An 18,986-nucleotide genomic window follows, 5' to 3' on the forward strand; every position below is an offset into this window, starting at 1 on the left:
TTTCAGTAATTTTGGCTTTTTAAATACAGTGTAGGAACCTCAATTCCCTGCTCAGCAGGCAGTCACATCTCTTCCAGTGTGTCCTTAGTTGTACTAAATTAACTTTTTGCGGTTAGAATTATGTATGTGCTAAAACACTGGCACAGACACGTGGGCATACACACACGTCCTGGTTCCAGGGTCGTGTTGACCATGGAGGTTAAAGCCAGCTCAAACAAAGGTAGCACTGCCAAGCCTGACAGAGGCAATGCTGCCTTTGAATAAATCTGCAAATAGCCAGAACCATTTCTACCAGACTCCAGGTTAAACACATCTGTCTCTGCATCAGAATAAAAGGGCAGCAAGACCTACCCTGTGATAAAGTGAACCACTCACATCTTTTGAGGGGAAGAATTTGGTAGGAATGCAGTTGTCCCTTTGTGATGGCTGCAGTGGTTTTGTCTGGTAACTTGGAAATATTTTCTAGATGGGCTTTTTGGTGGCTGTTACGCTGGTCCTATTCACATGTCCTTTTCTTTGCATTATGCTGGGAGCTTAACTTGGCTATTTTATTGCCTTTTCACTACTGTTGTATTGTTATTTGTTTTATTGATTATCTCTGGCACTCTCTGGGTAGCAGGCAAGGTTTGTCCTGGCCAGGGGAGGGTTGCAGTGCAAAAGGTGCCAGACCTCCTGCAGCAGAAGTGGATGCTCAGCCCTGCCACACCAGAGCAGCTGCCTCAGGCTCCAGGTCATGGTGGGCAGCAAGAACAAAGCAGTCAAGGGAATGAAAGGGCTTCCTGAGCCAACCAGAGAACATGGAAAGCACTCTGGCAGACAATTTCCAGCTCCGAGTCAAACCAAAGTAGGAACCATGAGTGGAATTAAATAATGAACGTTTGATGAATTGCAACAGAAAATGCTTTGCTGGGTTTCATGCTGACAACCAGAAGTATCGACTTCTAGTGAATCTGTAGTTTTCAGTGAGAGAATGGCTTTGTTAGGAAATGATTAACCACTTCTTGCAGAATTCACAAAACAATTTGTATCTGTCCTTTTGGTTTTTCCTACGGAAGTTTGATATGAATGAAAATTCCCCCAGGTCTCCATGGATAAATAATATTTACAGATAAGAAAAATTTAATTTTTCCCTCTCTCTTTCTCTGATTCTAGCTTTTTTTTTAATTGAGAGAATTCTCTGATGAGTACTAAACATTTATTGAATGAGAACTCTGGTGATTTTATGAATTTTCAGCTGAAAGAGCATAAATAATCATTTATATTAATTCAAAAATAGTAAAATTAAATCCTAAAAAGGACACTGATTTTTCTCTGTGATTATGGAAGTTCCAGCTTTTTCTTCTATTTGAGTACAAATTTATTTTCTTTTAAAGGAAATATGAAGCAAAATGATTGCCTCTTTTTTCTACTCAGAGGTTGAGTTCAATTCTGTATGTATCAGAAACAGAATCACATCTGATGTAAGCTTTGAAATTAAAAGGAAGGGGTCAATAGTTACCAGAAGAACTGTTGTCACACTATCAGTGTATCAAGATAATCACGATATGCTGACAAAAATCCCGTCAATTGATATGATTTCAAGAGCCTGCTGTAGCAGAGTGAGATAGAAATTGTTTCAAATCTGCAGAATCATTAACTTTATTCTAAGTCCTGACTTCTCTGTAGTCAGCAGAACCTTTGCCATTGATTTGGTAGAGTTGGTGCATCGCCCATCGCAACTTTTGAGTGACGTGAAACATTAAGTAGCCATTGGTTTGAAGGTGTAGGCTGTCTGATGTAGAGACATTCCATAAAAGGACTATTCCCTCAAATTCTCCATTGGTACATGAATGACTGAAATTTTTGGTTAAAAATAGTCAGAGCCTGAGTAAATTAATCAGTGATTTTTGCAAATGGCTATTCATGAGTAGTAATGGACTGAAGGACTGACCAGGCAGGGAAATAGGGAGCAGTGAGAGGAGTCATCTCTGGATCTTGAGAAGTGCTGGGCTGTGCACCATTTAAGTTGTGGCAAGGTCCACCCTGCTCTTGCTTTCTGGGAACTTCCTATAATTTTTCATGCACTAAATATTGTGTGTCTCATTTGCAGACCTCATAACAACTGTGGATAGTCTTTCTCTCTAAACACGTCTGTTCATTGGATTTTCTTCTGCATATAAATGCATTCTCTGGTCATTTTGAAGGATGTGTCTGCTACACTGTTTCATTAAACTGCTGCGTTATCGGGTAATTGTTTAAACATAATGCCATAGCACTATCAAAAGGAAAGGTGAACTAATGGCATTTGCAAATGTCAGGGATTATCTTAACACTTTTATTATAGTTTATAAAAAGTAGGTTCAGGGCATTCCATGGCAATTATTTCCACAGAAATTGGGTATTTAAATAAATTGCTAATTATCTGGATATGACAGTATTGAAAACCCTGCTAATGAGTTATTTGATAAGTGTAGGTTATGGTGGCCACCTACAGGTGGCAGAAAGAAAGAACGAGCAGGATAATTGCAATCAGAAGGAATGTGATGCAAATAGTTTGTGTGTAACCTGCAAGTTTCCCTGAACTGTTTGCAAATGCAGATTATGTAAAGTACTTTGATCACCAGTATTAGGCAGCATATACATTATGCAGAAAATGTCTTAATAAAGAATTATGTTTTCTGATGAAAACAAAGTTTTCTTATCTCCAAATTTACTTACCTACTTACTTTCTGAATCATTTGACTGATTATCTATGGTGCCTGAACTTTTCCAGACCATTTTCCTTGTATAATGCTTTTCACCCAAGTTTGTTATTTGCTGTCATTATCATGATTAATTTTAACAGTCTGGGAGATAACCATGTCAGTTTTCTTCCAAGAAGGTATCTACAGAGGGACAAAAGGTGATGTTGCTTAGATTTGGGGGGGTTACATTTCTTTAGCAGCACAGACTTTAGTGGTAATTTATTAGTAAAAAATTATGTATCAGCTGTTTTTTCTTTGTAATATTTAGGCTCAGTGGTTTAAATCTCATATTAAATTTATAATATAATATAATGCAAATTAAAAAATAATTTGACTTGAAAATGCACAGAGTGGGGAGAATTATGACCCAAATTCATTTTTATTCCATCTAGTAACCATAGGTACAAAAAATTTGGTTTTAGTTGATCTGCTATCCAAAGGTAAGAGAGTTTGCTTTCCTTTAGAATCTGTTTCTTTAGTTGATAGAGAGTTTGATAAAGATCATTCAGACTTTTTCAAGATTCAGTCTCAGTAGTACCAGTCTGAATTGACTCTGTTGGCTGTTTTTTAATGGACCTGGATAATCTTTACTTAAAGGCCTCATTAGAGCTGCTGCATACATGCGTTGAAAACCTTAAACTATTAAGTTGGTCCAATATATTGCAAGTGAGAAGGTAGCCCAGTATTGAAGACCTTTGAGATTATTTTTCTCCCATTGGTGGATCACTGGGATCAGAAGAGCTGCATTGTTTCTGCTAGGAGCTCCCAAAGCTCCTGGGTTGCTTGAAACTTAACACCAGGCTTCTTGAAGGAGGTTTGGCTCTCAGGCCTCAATCTAGTGAACATTTTTGGTGTTTGACAGGATCACATCCTCTGGGGACTCCAAGTACTTATGAAGTCATAATAAAATGTGTGTCTTCTGGCATTGGTAAAGGGTTTTTACTTCCTAAGGAACTACAAACAAACAAATAAGCAGGTATAATATCTTTCATCAGTTTGTCATCAGCCTGCTGTCCTCAGTGGACAAGAGCAGCTCTGTCTATCTCTGATCAGGGAGACACATTTGATTGATGTATGTTCTGTTTCTCCTTCATGTTGGATTTTGGCTATTGGATTTCCTTGACTGAGAGTCTGAAAAGTCTTACTTTTAATTAAAAAAAAAAAAAAAGAAGAAGAAGGAAAAAGGAGAAAGCCAAAGCTCTTTGTTTTAAGGCAAGAAAAAGGTCAGGGACTTTCGCATTTTGTAATTATTTCATTGTTTATGTCTTTCTATAATAGCAAATATTTGTTCCATAATTAATGAGGTTTGAAAGAGCTTTCAGCATAGAGTAGCGTGTCATCTCCACAAAGTATTTTTCTGTCTTTCATTTTTATATCTCACTCCCCTGCCTGAGGTCTTGATAAATGGACTTTGTTTATTAAATCTCATTATTTTACAGCAAGGTAAATGATAGCCACATCTAGCATCTGGTAGCAGCTGTAGCACTTCTATCAAGAGAGCACCGTATCAGCAGTTTCCTCAGCTACGGGTGCTTAACTAGTGGAATTACAGATCCCAACGTGTCAAAGTATGTGGTAGATGCTTATCTTTTAGTATGTGAGCTGTCTTTCAAATGCATGCTGGATTTGGACCTCAGCTTCTTAAATACCATTCGATTTATCAGAAAATGTTCTGCAAATTCCCACTACTACTTACAGATCTTTTAAAGTTTGGCATTAAATCTCCTTTATTTCAGCCTTCTAAAAACTCCTTCTCCACAAATCTCTATAATGGAATTCATTACCTTCCTATAGTACTTGTATGAAAATACAAGAAAACAGAGACTGTAAGTCAAATTGAGTGTTCATTAACTTTTTTTTTTTAATTTGCCTTCTTTTTTAATAGCTTGGCATTACTATCGTTTCTATGGTTTTCATTCTTTTTCTTTAATCTGTAAGGTTGTTTCACCATTTCATTAGGCAGTAGGATCTCTATCACAAGCAAATCACGTGGTATTCCAGCCCAGCAGCTTTTGTTACAGAGGGACAAGCTTCTGAACTGTTGATGAAAAAATGTAAGGGAGAATGGCTGCATCTTATGTTGTGCTTGTTCCATATGACGTAGACTAATAAAAAAAATGCTGGGATGAATGGTGAGACCTTAGTGAACCCTCTGATTGTCATTACATCCACTTATTTACTCTCATCAGAAGCGCTTCTGAAATGTTTTTAAATTCATTTGGGTGAATTATAAATGAATGGAATACTTTTGCAATCATACCAATTTATCACTTATTTACTAATCACCAAACATAAGTAATAACTCATATTATGAATATCAAATTCAGCTACTGCTAAAAAGTACCTATGTTCCATAAAAAATTCTAAGTCTCATTGCTGTTTCTGCTAGACTTCATTGAGTCATATGCTTGATTTCTTTGGGCTGAATGAAGGCCTTTCGGATTACCTGTTGTGCTGAAACCATAAAGAAGCTGTCATCTGGTCCTGTTCCTGTACTGTCCACTGTACAGAGAGAGTCATTTAAGTGAGAAGGGTGCTAATTATATTTTCTTGTGGAACTCTTTACTACAAGGTATCTTTAAGGCCGAGGGTCTACGAGCCTTTAAAACTCATTGAAAGCAAACTCTAAAGAGTTACATTGGGGTTAGAAGTATATAAACCTTCATGCCTCAAAAGCAGATTGGGAAGAAATTTCTCTGTAGTCACATAATTTCAGAGTTACCAGTGTCTGTATTCTTTCAGCTTTCTGAAAAACAGCTACCTCATCAGTGAGATTCTGGAGCTATGTCAGCCTGAAAGCAATATAGCAAGTCTGCTGCTTACTTCCAGCTTCAATTTCAAAAACTGAGTATTTGAAGAATTTAATGAACTACTGTTTTTGATAAGATTACTTTCAGTGGTTTTGGCCATGTATTGTATGTTTTGGCCTCTATGCCTTCCAAAAGGCTTTATATGTAAATTTGTCAGAGCAAACTGCATGGTTTCCATTTTTTTTTCCTCAAGCATTTCTCTAAGACTGGACCATTAATTATGTCATAATATTTGCTCTTCGGACTCTTAGCAGTAATCCTCTTTCAGAGGATCGTTCTGTTCCTTTCAGACACGTTACAATCAATCCAGCCCTAGTGTCCTGGGAAAAATTCCTGCTCAACTCCAGCTCCTTTCTGTGATCTGTTCTGTTGGGATCTTAGATTCTTTAAAGCAGTTTTGGTGAGATTTCACATTCTTAGCAATCAGCCCCTAGTTTTCCTGAAAACACATCAATAGTGCATCTTGAGTTAGGCTATCCCTTTCATCTGTATAAAGTTTAGTTGCTGCTACCTCATACAGTACTGAGGGGGAAAAAACCAGCCTGCCAGCCACAGCCATTCAGGTCCTCTGGGTGTGATGTGTCCTCCCTTACACTACTGTATTGCTGCCCAGTTATGGCAGCTGTGCCAGTTTGGGCAAATTTGGAAGTATATCCTCTGAGAGAAGGCAGGTTACAACCATCCCTCCCCCCACCAGGTTTGGGAAAAAATGAATTTTCCTCGAAGGAAAGAGATAAAAACTATTTATTTAACAAACACACAGGAAAAGGATAATGATGCTAAATAATAAAACCTCTCGATCTGCTGAGACAAACCTGGGAAAATTTCAGAGTTCTTCCGTAGATCTCTCTCCCCCTCCTTGGAGCTGGGATGGGGTGGTGGGCCCAACTCCAGGGCCAAGGCCTCAGTGGAAAGTCCTCCCAATGTATTCTGATGTTGAAACCGTCCAGCAGAGAAGAAGGGAAAAATCAGAGTCCCAGGAAAACAAAATTTCACCTCTCCGTCTCTCTCCGGAGAAAAAGAGAGCCGAAAGCTGGCTGAGAAAGCAAGCAGAGTGCTTCTCCACTCCCTCTCTCTTGCCGCAGCAGGAAAAAAAAAGTCTCTATCCCTGTGTGACCTTGAAGAAGCTGCAAACTGCTTTGAAGAAGTTTTGCTCAGCTTTTCCTCCCCCCCTCCCAGGCTCAGTTTAAAGGCACAGAAAGGCACAAAACTAATTTCAGGGCATAGAGAAGCGATATGGGATACAACATCATAAAGTCACCGTAAGACAGCATCAAATTAGGCTAAAGGTTCTCTAAATTAAGTAGAAATTTTAATAATGCAGGAGTTCTCTAGAGAAATCCCAACTAGCCTAAAAAATAACTGGAATTGTCATCTGTGTATGCTGTCCATCATTTAATGAGCAGCATCTCTAGGCATATTTTTAATACTTGCATACCATCAGTGGAAGGTAGTCAAAACAGATGCATTGCAGACACAGTGTATCGAGACTTTAATCATAATCCTCTAAATATAGCAGTGGGTTGTCTGACTCAACCTCTATGTACTATTTGAAATACAAGCTTCAGTTTTGGAGACATTACCATAAATGAATATACTTTATTCTTTTGAGAATTTGACTGTCATATTAATTGTTAGAGGGGTCTTACTTAAAGAATTATCTGAATCTACAAACATCCAGAAGGGGAAACAAGTAAAATATGAAATGTCAAGTGCAGTGAAATGGCACTTTTAAACAACTTTTAGTTGAACATAAATAAATGAGATGTTTGCTCTTACTTGGACTGCATTTAGGTTCAAAAAATCAACCTGATTCTTTATGTAGAAACATAGATCTCTTTGTCTACAGTGTACTGTATGGTAAAGTATTCCTCTCCGTCTCAGACATTGTTAGTCTTTGTTTTGAGCATCAGCTAAAACGTTCAAGCTGACTTTGCAATGTTTATCCAAATGCTCGTGCCATTTTCTGTATTCCAGCCACATGCATAATTTGCTGTACAAGTGTTGATACCACTTGAAACCCACTTGGTGTCAGTTTATAAATGAATAGGACCTCTGCACCTCAGAATTAGATGTTAGTTCCTGACGTTACTATTCCATGAGGGATGTGCAAGTTCCATCGGGGTCTGTGGGACGTTGCTAACCCAGTGTCCTGGTTTTCTGTAGGAAATGCTATCCGGCCCATCGCCCTCCGCGCAGTGTCTGCCATCGCCCGTGCCCTCCCAGGATTTCCCATCTTGGCAACTGGAGGCATCGATTCTGCTGAGGCTGGGCTTCAGTTTCTGCACAGTGGGGCTTCTGTCTTACAGGTACCGCTTCTTTCTTTAAAACGTTAACGTTCAAGTAATGATGATTAAGATCATAATGTATCTTCCTTTCAAACATTTGGATAGTGTGGGGTTACTACCGTTGAAAAGAATTTTCTTTTTTTTCACTTCATGCTGCTTGCTTGGAGACATTCATTTCACATGGAGGAGGAGGAGCAGTTGCCAAAAGAAAACTTTGAGTGTTGGAATATCAATCTGGGAAAAGGCTAACCATGAGTTTGTTAGTACTTTTTATCTCTGGCTTAGAGGATTTAAAATTTAAGCATCTCTCACTTGTCATACAAACAGGGTTGACACAGAGGTAAGCTCGAGCTATCTGTTATTACTATATTCTCAGTTTTTGTTTTCTGCAAAGAGCCTTCTCAAGGTGAGAGGGCTTCCAAAGAGTACTGCATTGGTCTCACAGGGAGCCAGTTTAAAGTAACGCTTGTTTATGCAGGCATCTGTGTCCCTTAAGCATGTTCATTGAAACAGGAGGTGTAGAGCTGTACCCCCTGCATGAGGTGCTGGCCTTGCACTGGAGTGAGGGGTTGGCTGCATTCAGCAGTCAGGCTGTTGGCATTGCCTGAGGGTTGGTTTGAGGTGCTGGCCAGACTGGCGGGGTTGGTTAGTCCCTGTCATGGAAGGAAGCCTTGGTGGCCTCGTACTACAGGCACCAGAAAATTGGCTGGAAATCAGCCCCTCACCTGCTCTGCCAGGCATGTCAGGGCACCATTGCAGCATATATGTTAGAAGGGCTGAGGAGCAGGTGGCGTTTATGTTATATTGCTCCATTGTATGTTGTTATATTCTGGTAGATGTTCAGCTCCTTTATCTGTCCGTCCCACTACAGACAACAGCAGCTGTGGATCCTGTGAATATGGGCTTTGTGTCACTCCATGGGATGACTAGAGTGGTTTCATTCCCACAATTCACTTTGACGTTGAAATTAGATTCAGTGTGACCATTCTTTTTACACAGCTAGAGTAACTGCTGAGATTAGTCATTTGTTTGCTATGTTTCACAAAAAAAAAACCAAAAACAAAAAAGCAACACAGCCAGCTCAATGTTTTGGTTTTCTTGGGTTTTTTTATTGCACATCAAAGTTAGCATCTCTGGGAGCTGAAGCAGAAGGCTGTTTCTTTTTTATAGACTTGCTATGTTCTTTGGATTTATTAATATAATTACTTTTTTTTTTTTAGTTGTATTAAAGTGATTCAAACTTTTCTTTTTTGTGGACAGATAAAAGATTGACTTTTCTTACACAATTGGCAGCTTCTTCTGTATAAATACTAAGTAATGGTGCAAATTACAGGGCAGCATTTGACTACGAAAAAAAATTAGGATTGGCAAGGAAATGTTTTTAGTGCTCTAGATGCATTTCATTTGCTATTGCTAATAGAGCTGCAGTTTCAATGGCTTTGTCTCAGCAGTGTTACATGATCTCAACTGCACAGAGTGAAATGATTTTCTGTTCTATCTCTGCTGTATCTGTTTCTGGATGACTAAAAATAAAGAGGTTTAATGTCACTTTTGCACTTCTATTTTATATAGACAGTGTAGCTGTTTGTTTTTTTATTCTTTCTTTTCTTTTCCTGTTAGTTTGGCCCAATGTTAATGGGAAATTCTGAAATATAATTTAATGCAGACATCCCAGTCAGTGCTCAAGAGAAAGACTATTTGATTTACAAGACATTAATTATTGTTTTCTTTTTAGTAGTAATCAAATTCTCTGAAACTGTATTCCACAAATGACTTGGATCTATACAGATCTTTTGCCCTTTACAGAATAATTTCTCTTTTCAACGAAATTTTCCCAGAGATGGTGAAAAAACTCTTATTTTGTCCTTAAGTTTCGCCAGTTTAACTTAAGTCATCTCTAGAACTGATTTTAAACTCCTCTGGATCAAAAATATCCTCAGTTTGAGTGGTTTATTTCTGTTTCACTAAAGTAGGGAAGTCATTTAAACTAATCTCAGATAAATGGATTCTGAAGTGGCTGTGTAGATAAGGATCTGAACTAGTTCAGTTGCATCTATTTTAAAATAAGCCTTTAGTAAACTTTAGCAAGATTGTGAATGCAGACCGTAAGTCTTTCCCTCATGATGGGAAGGACAGATGGAAGGGAGAAGGAAATGAGTAATCTCTGTGGAAAGTCATAGAAGAAATACACTTGCTGGGACTAGACTGAAACTGCTTCTCAGATGAGATACACTGTGATAGACAGAAGAAGACAGCCTTGTCTTCATGATGACACAGGTCATCTTTGGAATCTAATTAGGATTATGAGAATCATTTCCATTGTTTTCCTTCTAAATGAGGTCATACAAATAGCCAGCTAATATTCTTTTTCCTGAATCCCAATCTCTCTCACATATCTTTGGTATCTAATGCCCAACTTGCTCCTTCAGCAGTCACAACCTCTTTTGCTTACAGCTTTGACATTCACTTATGCTTTCTCAATACCAACATCCAGACCAAGTACAGAATTTGTAGATAGCATCAAATAAAGTGGTCTACTGAATGGTTCAGTATTTAAGATTCACTGCATTCACAGCAAGTCCCTGAGTTAAGCAGGTAGAAGCTAGGACTGTATTGGGGTAATTCTGTATTCCATAGCTTATCTAAAATATCTGGTTTGGACACTGTTGGAGGTGGTTCAGACTGACACAGTACTGCACATTTTGGGATCTGACTTCACATTTCCAAAACCACTTATATGATTTATGAGGACTCCTTATGACTGATCCAGAGGCAGGAAGTGAGCAGCCTGGGCTTTGGCAGTGATGGAGTGATCTCTGTGTTCAGCTGTGCCAAAGAGGCAGTGGACTTAAAACTGGGGTGTGTCCCTGCTATCACCACCCTGTTACCCATCAGGATTTGTAAAGGGTAGATTATCCAGCATTAAACATGGTCCCATCCCAAAGAGTAGCACAGACTGTTCTGATCTATCCATGGAGCCCAGCTCAAGAGCCTGGGACAGCAGCCCTTGCTTGACCACTGGGCTTCCCTTCATTGTGTCTCAACAGGAGTCCTGTGTCTTCTCTGCCATGGGAGCGGGACGTTCATGACCTAGGATAATGAGGAGGCTTTGTGTGACTTGATTTAATTGCAATGTAGCATATCTGTTAGAGGAAAGGTTTATGAATAATAAATGTTCTTCCATTAAAAGCAAGATCAGGTTTTCCTCTGCAGCTATTTCACCTGCAATCAGTTCTCCATTATTTTTTCCAATTGCTTTTATTTTTGAAACACGGGGATTTATTTTCCATTTGCAAAATCATCATACACAGGAATACAAGTCAGGAGTCAGGAGGTAAGCCATATTTTGCTGTATGCCATAACCACCTCAAGTGGTATTAAGCAGATGTATTAGGAAATGCAATGGGGAGAGAGTTTCAGTAGTCAAAATATTTTCTATCCCCTCCTTTAGAAGATGGAGGGCAACATCTTAGTATTGTTACTTGCAAAAAGGTTTGAGTGTAAGGAATTTTGCAGCAGGTATGGAAAACACACTGGATCATTGTAGTCAGTACAATGTAGTCAATAGTAGCTGGGCTTAATATTTTGTACAGCAATTTAACAGAGCGTTCTTCCACTTTATGGACTTCAGAAACACCTGCAAAAAGACCCTATTTGTTTTTTAATTTCTCGTTAAAGATGCTGAAGCATTTCAGTCATTCCTCAGCTGATTCCATAGCACTATACTTTTTTAAACATACCTGAATCTACCAACCCCTTTTCAGTACAGGCATGAAATTTAAAAAAAAATAACAATGTTAATATGGAGATAATCCTGCCCTCATTGTATACCAGGAGCTCCAGAAATGTCTAGAAGCATCTTTCTGTGATACATGTCATTATTACAGGCTTCCACTGAGGCCGAGGTATTTTATTTCTAATTTAAATAAGCTTTTTTTAAAGCCCCAATTTATCCAAATTAGATGTACATCAAATTTTTTTGCATGTTTTGCAACATGTGTGTGATTTACCATGTCACACTGATGGTTTGTTAGGTTTTTGCAAGGTTGTGAAAGAGACATACATTTTTTAAAGTCATCTTGGTGCAGGAAATTAAAATGGGAAACAATTATAGAAAATTCCAGCGGAAAGAGAAAATGCATTATGGAAAAAGCAATAAAAGTGTAAAAATATTAAAGTAAAAATCACTTCACAGTAGCCTGTATGATTCAATTGTAGATCAATATTGTGTAGTTAATGCATTAGCAGTAGAGCATTAATTTGCAATTACAGCAGGTGATCTGATCCTCTGTGTTCTGTCCATTGACATAAATGACCTTTTGTTGAAAGAGATTCTGCAGTCATTATTTCTAGCAGATGTAACTAAAAAAAAGAGGTAGAACAAAGGGGCACTTTCTGAAGTATACTTGTTTCATGGTAGAACCTTTTAGGATTGTATTCTGGTATGGAATACTTTGTTCATCTGGAATATCGGTCATTTTCATGTAAAGAATATGAATTCCTTTTTAAATAAATGTCTTTTCTCATGAAGTATGGAGGTCACACACGTCCCCTGCTGCAGACATGGATGTCTGTAAGGTTTTCTACCCAGCAATGATTTAAAATCCACCCATGGAATGCTGCTTCCCAGTGGGGCAGCCTGTGGCTTTGCCCCGAGCCGTTTTTCAGACCCACCTTCCTCCACCTTCATCTCCCTCTTCTCCTGGCTAGGATGGAGTGCCTTGCAGTCCTGTCCTGTGGGCACTGTGCTCTTGTTCTCACCGTGTTGTGTTCAGCCCATGTGCACCTGCTGCCTCCAGGCCTTGCCCCGTGACCTTCCTCATCTCTCAGGCAGGGGAAGAAGGTGGGAGTGTGCCCCCACCACAGGCAGAGCTGCCATGAATCTGGATCTGCCCCATACCCTTCTTTCCTCCCAGCACTAGTGGGACCTCAGGGATGTGAGGAGGAGCAAAATAACTCTGGAAATGGGGCAGCCCATGACAGGAAAGCAATAGTGATGAGTTTTGCCTCTGTATGATAAACTCTCTCTCCAACATGGAACACAGTTGTTTTTGTGAGACTGCTTGTGGATTTTTAACATTTTCAACGAGCCTTCTTGTTGGTACCTCTTTGGAGCAAAAGTCTCAAGGGATTCAGAACAGTTTGATTATTATTTTTTCTTAAGCAGGCTTTTTAGAGAAGCATTTAGCTGGGAAATTTTTATAACAGCAGGATGGCCCTTTGTGTGTGAATAAACAGGCTTTTCCATCACAAAATCGTGGGACTTGATCTATGAGGCAGCATTGTTATTGTATTTGTGCAAATGTGAAAACCTGTAAGGAACTCTATACTTTTTTTATGGCTACAGAACTGCAAAGTAGGGATCTGGTTCTCCGTGCATTTCATTGCTATTCTTTTTAGCCCGTGTCAGTGTCTGTTGAAGTCAGTGAAGACTCTGATACCTTAGCTAAGTGAGGACTAGATCAGGCCGGAAAATTCTCATCCTGGGATTACTATTTGTGCAATTTAATGCAGAGTGGAGAACTAAAAGACATTCAAATCATGGGTGTGCAGAGCAGGGGAGTGAGGGAGCTGGCCCTGTATTTTGAAGTTCCAGGTTAAGTTTATACTGATAACCACTGGGAAGAAAATACTTTGTCTTGCAATGAATAGCCATGATTTTGAATGCAGACAAGGAGTTCTTTTGTCTCAGCCCGGTATGAGGAGAATGAAGTCGCGTGGATTGCTGCAAGTCTCAAACAGCCACAGGGTGCCATTGGTGTGGCAGAGCAAGGCTGTGCTTCTCCTGCCTGGACTCCCAAAGAGCCCACCATTCCTCCACCCCCTGCCCACACGGGGGGAACACAGGCTGCAGGCTTTGCTCTGTGCCAGGCAGAGAGTGCTCCAAGGGTAGATAAGCCCAAGAACAGGCACACCTGGGCACCAGCTGGACACTGTGAGGTTTTTGACACAGGCTGTGGCTTGAGGGGTAGAAGAACAAAACCTTTCTGTACAAAGCTGTGCACGACACAGAGAAGTTAAGGTGCTGGACCTAATTCTTCTCTCCCGATTAAAACTGATGAGGGAAGAATAGGTTGCTGGATGCAGTGTCAGGCTACCAAAATGATACAAGACAAGATTCAAGGGATGGTACTTTAGACCCACCAAGATTTTTAAGAAAAAAACCCGCCACTTAAGGCAAAACCACTTTTCAGATGTGAGTCCTTTGATTGAGATAAGTGTAGTCTCCTGTAGAAATAGCAGTTTTTAGACTGTATTCCCAAAGAAACTTGATAGGTATTTGTACATCCATTTGAGTATCCTCCATCACATTTGAGCTTTGTGGCCATTTTCACTGAAATTTGCCAGAAGGTGGAAAGTGTTTTACTCTAACAGATTTTGAGAAACAAAAAAAGGCAGAGGAGAGAGAGTAGCTGCATTCCTTCACTGTAAGCACAAGCACACTATGAGCTCACCTTTATTAGACCTCTGAGAACCCGCATGGGACAGCGCTGTTAGGACCGTGTCAGCCACAGGAAAGGCTTTAATTGGCAGTCACACCTTATTAGACGTCAGAGAACCCAACCAGGAGACACAGAGCTGCTGGAAGCCAGATATCATTAGCTCCACTGCTCACAGAGCCACGCACTGAAAAAAGTCTTCAATGGATGCAGCACTGAATGGAGTGGCCGTTCTCTGCAGAGCTGAAATTTGCAGTACATGCAGAAACAAAAGAGGGAACAAAGTGCTGTTTGAACATGTCGACATAAAATCCGAAGAAAAATGAATGTGAAAGAGAGGAAAGAGTTGGGACAGACGTACCCAAGCATTCACTTCTGAAAACATTTCATTATTTTCTGTTTTTTTCCTAGCCCGGTGCTAATTACAGAAATTCAACCTGTTCTCAACTGTCTGTCTTTGCTAATAAAAAAAAAAGTAATTAGAGGACTGCCACACTTGCTCCATTACAGACGATTGGGAGGGAAATTGCTAATTGATAGTGAGAATTTTCTGTGACAATTTCTTTTAAAGGAAATCAGAATTTGTCAAACAAAAACAATTTATAAAGTTTTTTGGTTATAGTAGTAAAAACCATCAAATTAGAACAGGTTTGTGGCGGTTTTCATTACTGATTCTTACATATTTTTTTGCCATTTTTAATGAAAAGTTGCAAAATTCAAATCAGCACATTGTAAAGTTACGGACTAAATTCAACACTAATAATGCCTTTTATTTTGTGCAGTTTTGCATTAGTTCTACATTTTATTTGGAGCTGCTTAGGGGATTTATCTATTAGCTTTCCTTTATTTCTACTCATTTCACCAGCTAGTAAATGAAGTCTGCATAGATAGGATTGTTATTTCATAAATTCATAAGAATGAATTAAAGCTCATTCTGTAACAATTGCTATTTGTCATTCTCATAATGAATTCTCATGCAAAGTAGTTTCAACTATCACTGTGTGGTAATAATTATTTACTAACAATTAGGTCTCAGTTGTGCATCAGCTCAAATGCTGTCCTTATACCAGTCACTCATGGCCTCTGCAGGGGGATTTGTTCTCCTGGGGACACTGGGTCTGCTCCCCTTTCCTGGGAGTTTGCCCTGCTTCCCTGGGGCTAGTCACACAGGGACTTTAAGAATTGAGGCGATGGGAAGAATAATTGCTTTGGCGACATGTTTTTCTCCATGTCTCCCAAGGAGCCACAACATTGCTTGTCCTTTGAAAACCCAGTACTGCTACACCTATTTTTAATGTGGATTCACACTACTGATGTGGATTCGTGCTGCTGCTGTCTTACATGAACACTCACAGAGCTCTTCTCCATGTAGATAAAGCGCATTGTGTGAATTGACACCGAGTGAGTTTTGTTTAAAGTTTGCAAACTAAATGCAACATGGAGATGACTCTTCACTAGAGGCTTGGTTAATTGTTGATGAAATTGTAGGCAAGTTATTTTACTCAGCTCAGGTTGCTTTCAGACATGAAGCTAGCTCTGTTGCAGACTGAGTTCCCTTGAGTACATGCGGAGGTGACTGAAAATTGAATCTGGAAGTGTACCCAGCTCCTTGTTGGATATTGAAAATAAATAGGAGGCAAGATAAGCACAGTGGAAAATGCTGTTTCTTTGTTCCTTTCTGCCATCTACAATAATTACTTAGGAAAATTCTTGTGGGGTTGCTTATTTTAATGTTATATGTGTTTTAACTGCAGGGGACTTGTTTTCCAAAAAGGGAGAATGTAAAACATTCAGTATTGCAAAGATCTGCCATCAGAGAAGTTCTTCTTGGAAACATTGTCAGGCATACAAAGAAAATACATGTTTAAGAAATTTTCCTTTTTGTATCGTAGCAGCTCTGTTGATCTTTCAGTCAGAGGCTGTACCTGGCAGTGAAAGGAAGAAAGGGAAAGCAAGCAGTGGAAGAGGCTGTGCTCAGGGAAGGCATGGTCCTGGAGCCCCCACTGAAACAGGGATGCACTGCTGTGCAGCTCAGCTTGGGCTTGGTGCTGGGCTAGCTCAGTTTGGTCGCTGATCTGTTGCTTTTCCCAGTGTCAGAGCAGTGGGTTTTCTGCCCAGGAAGGAGGGAGCAGTAAGTTTTTTCCTGCTACAGCACAAGCCCCCTGACACAGCTTGATCTGGCTGAGGAGGGGTTCTTTTATCCATGCAATTAGAATAAGAGAAACAGAGAAAGCATTTTTCTAAGCTGGCATTTCGGAAGCTGGCAGTACATTTAAGAAAGGGTTTAACTTCCTTCAATATCCTGAGTTATGTTGCTGCTTTTCTTGCTGATATTTATTATTTGGACTGAGATAGGTAAAACAATCCCTAAGGAAATGTGGAAGTGGGTTTTTATCTCAGACACGAAGGATTCACAGGGTCAGAACTATTTTGTTCACATGAATCTCACTCTTCAATGGACACAGCAGCTGCTGCACAAATTCGTACAGGCAAGCTGATAAAGGATGAAAGTAATTTTAGCTGAAATATAATGTGAGAGTACTAGAGGGAAAGACTCGCAAGGATGAGGGGTTAATCATTGCAGGACTGAATTGAGGTTCCAAAATGGAAAAATTTCTGTTTCATTTTGAGAGGTCTGCAGCTTTCAAAATTCTGGTCACAGGAGGATGTCCCTCAGTAGGTGGTTCTCATTAGAATTTGTTGAAAATTTCTTTGAGGCAACTGTTTTTCATTGACAAATTTCATTTAATCTAAATAGATCTGGGGTTAAGTCCCTGCTGAGTCTTGATTCAGAGTGTCCTGGGATGGACACTGAAGGTCTACCCTGGATCTGTTAAGCGTTAATGAGCCTGACTATTGCCAGTGATCAGGGAATAGTTATTCTGTCATAGCGAAGTTTAAGCATGGAAAAGTTTTCCAGTTTAGACTGATAATCAAAATTCTAAAAACGTGGGGAATTAACACATTTAAAGAAAAAAATATTATTTGGGTGAATCAAATCTGTTTCAATCTTTTTGCAACATATTTTGGTTTTGACCTTTTCATTCCAATTAACTTGGATTGCGAAACAGACATTTTCAAGTTAAATGTAGCCATTGCATTCCATGTTGTCAAACAGCACATATTGGTAATTCTGAAACTCTTTTCCCCACGTTATTCAGAACACCGTTGTTTTCTGAAAAGTGTGCTTTCCTAGAATCATGCTCATCTCTGACAAATGCACCTTTCCAAAAATGGGATGACAGACCAACTTGATTCCAGAGATGATGGTGTTCCTGTGGCTAGCTCTTGGATAACAAAATATTAAAAATACTGCTAACTTCTGTGTAATGTTAGTTGATGACCTTTGTCATCAAAGCACCATATCTGAGTGACTTAACTGGTACCTGCTATAGAAATTTCTTTGGAGCTGGAAATGGGTCAGATAAATCTACATCTACCTGACACAACTGGTGATGCTGTCCCAGCAGCTGAAGAGAGCTGGGAGAGCTGAAGGATTTCATTTCCACAACAGTACTTACAAGAGAGAGGCGAGACCTTTGGGTGTTAATAAATGAAATATGATGTATTAATATGAAATATGAATATAAATATATTCAGAATATATTTAAAGATAGTCGTAGAGCCTCTATATGTGATTGGACTGTTTACACAGGAGAGTTAGTTCATCTGCTTTCAAAGCTATCTTTCATTTTGTAGATCTGCAGTACAATGATACGATTTGCTATACATGGCTGATTATGAAGCTGTTTCCCAGACTCCTCAATGCTCAAGGCATGTGGAATCATATTTGTTTTCTTAGGAAAGATGATCACGATCAGCACTTTTATCGGGGTGTGTGTGCCCACCTACTGCATAAAGGTCCACTTTGTAGTTCCAAGAACTGACAGAATGCTTTAGTGAGATAAGGAAATATAACCATTCCTCTAGGGGTGGTTGACAGGGAAAAAACCCGCAGTTACCTCAGGGAGCCTTCTGAAAATTCTTGATTTATTCTGCATTTCCCCTCTCAAAGACACGGGATACAAAATTGCTTCGTTCAGGGTCCCTTGATAAGTACCAGTTTCCCACTCCCAAACACCCAGTTTAGCTATTTAGATCAAAGATACATTAATTGGCAATGGAGAACTTAAGGGGAGGAAAAACAGATATGAGTAGGCTAGGAATTAATGTGTTGGATAACATTCCTAAAGGATCCCTTATAGTGCTCTTATCTCCTGCCGTGCCCTCGTCTGATAAGTGGCTAATGGATTCTCGACTTTTTTCTCCTCCTTCACTGTTGGCCACTCACAACTGCCCAGGGTTGCTGGAGTGCAGTACATGAACAAGATCTGTCTTGAAGCCCCCAAAATCAGGTACTTTGAGATCTCTCTGCCAAGAAGAGTAATCCATCACCTTGGTGCTGGAGAAGCTTCTGAGTAAGCCTGTGTCAGGCAGGAGCCTGCTGTGGCTTCAGCACATGCTGTGGGGCTCTTCCTGCTGCTCAGCTGCTGCATCCATATTTCCGTCCCTGTGGTCCCTGCCTCAATGCTCCCTAAGTGCCAGCTCAGCTCTCCTTGACACCATGTCAGCATTTTGTTGTCCTGTTGTAGAGAGGATCCAAGCTGTTGCAAGAAATATAGCGTTTATCCCATAAGCTTGTCTTGCGTGGGCTGGAGACCTTCTTCTCCTTTTAACTAATTTTGAGCTCCATTATTTACTGACATTAGCCTGTACTTCTGATTA

General features: G+C 39.7%; 1 protein-coding gene across 5 annotated transcripts in view; it reads left to right on the forward strand.

The window, feature by feature from the left end:
• The window catches only part of DPYD (dihydropyrimidine dehydrogenase), a 353,872-nt gene that overhangs the window by 279,099 nt on the left and 55,787 nt on the right, over positions 1-18,986 (forward strand). For all 5 annotated transcript variants that reach the window (XM_032117755.1, XM_032117757.1, XM_032117758.1 and 2 more), the window contains one exon: positions 7,700-7,842. In XM_032117755.1, the coding sequence (XP_031973646.1) occupies positions 7,700-7,842 (143 nt within the window). The remainder of the gene's footprint in view (positions 1-7,699; positions 7,843-18,986) is intronic.

The sequence above is a fragment of the Corvus moneduloides genome, chromosome 9 (genome assembly GCF_009650955.1).
Source record: "Corvus moneduloides isolate bCorMon1 chromosome 9, bCorMon1.pri, whole genome shotgun sequence".
NCBI lineage: Eukaryota > Metazoa > Chordata > Aves > Passeriformes > Corvidae > Corvus > Corvus moneduloides.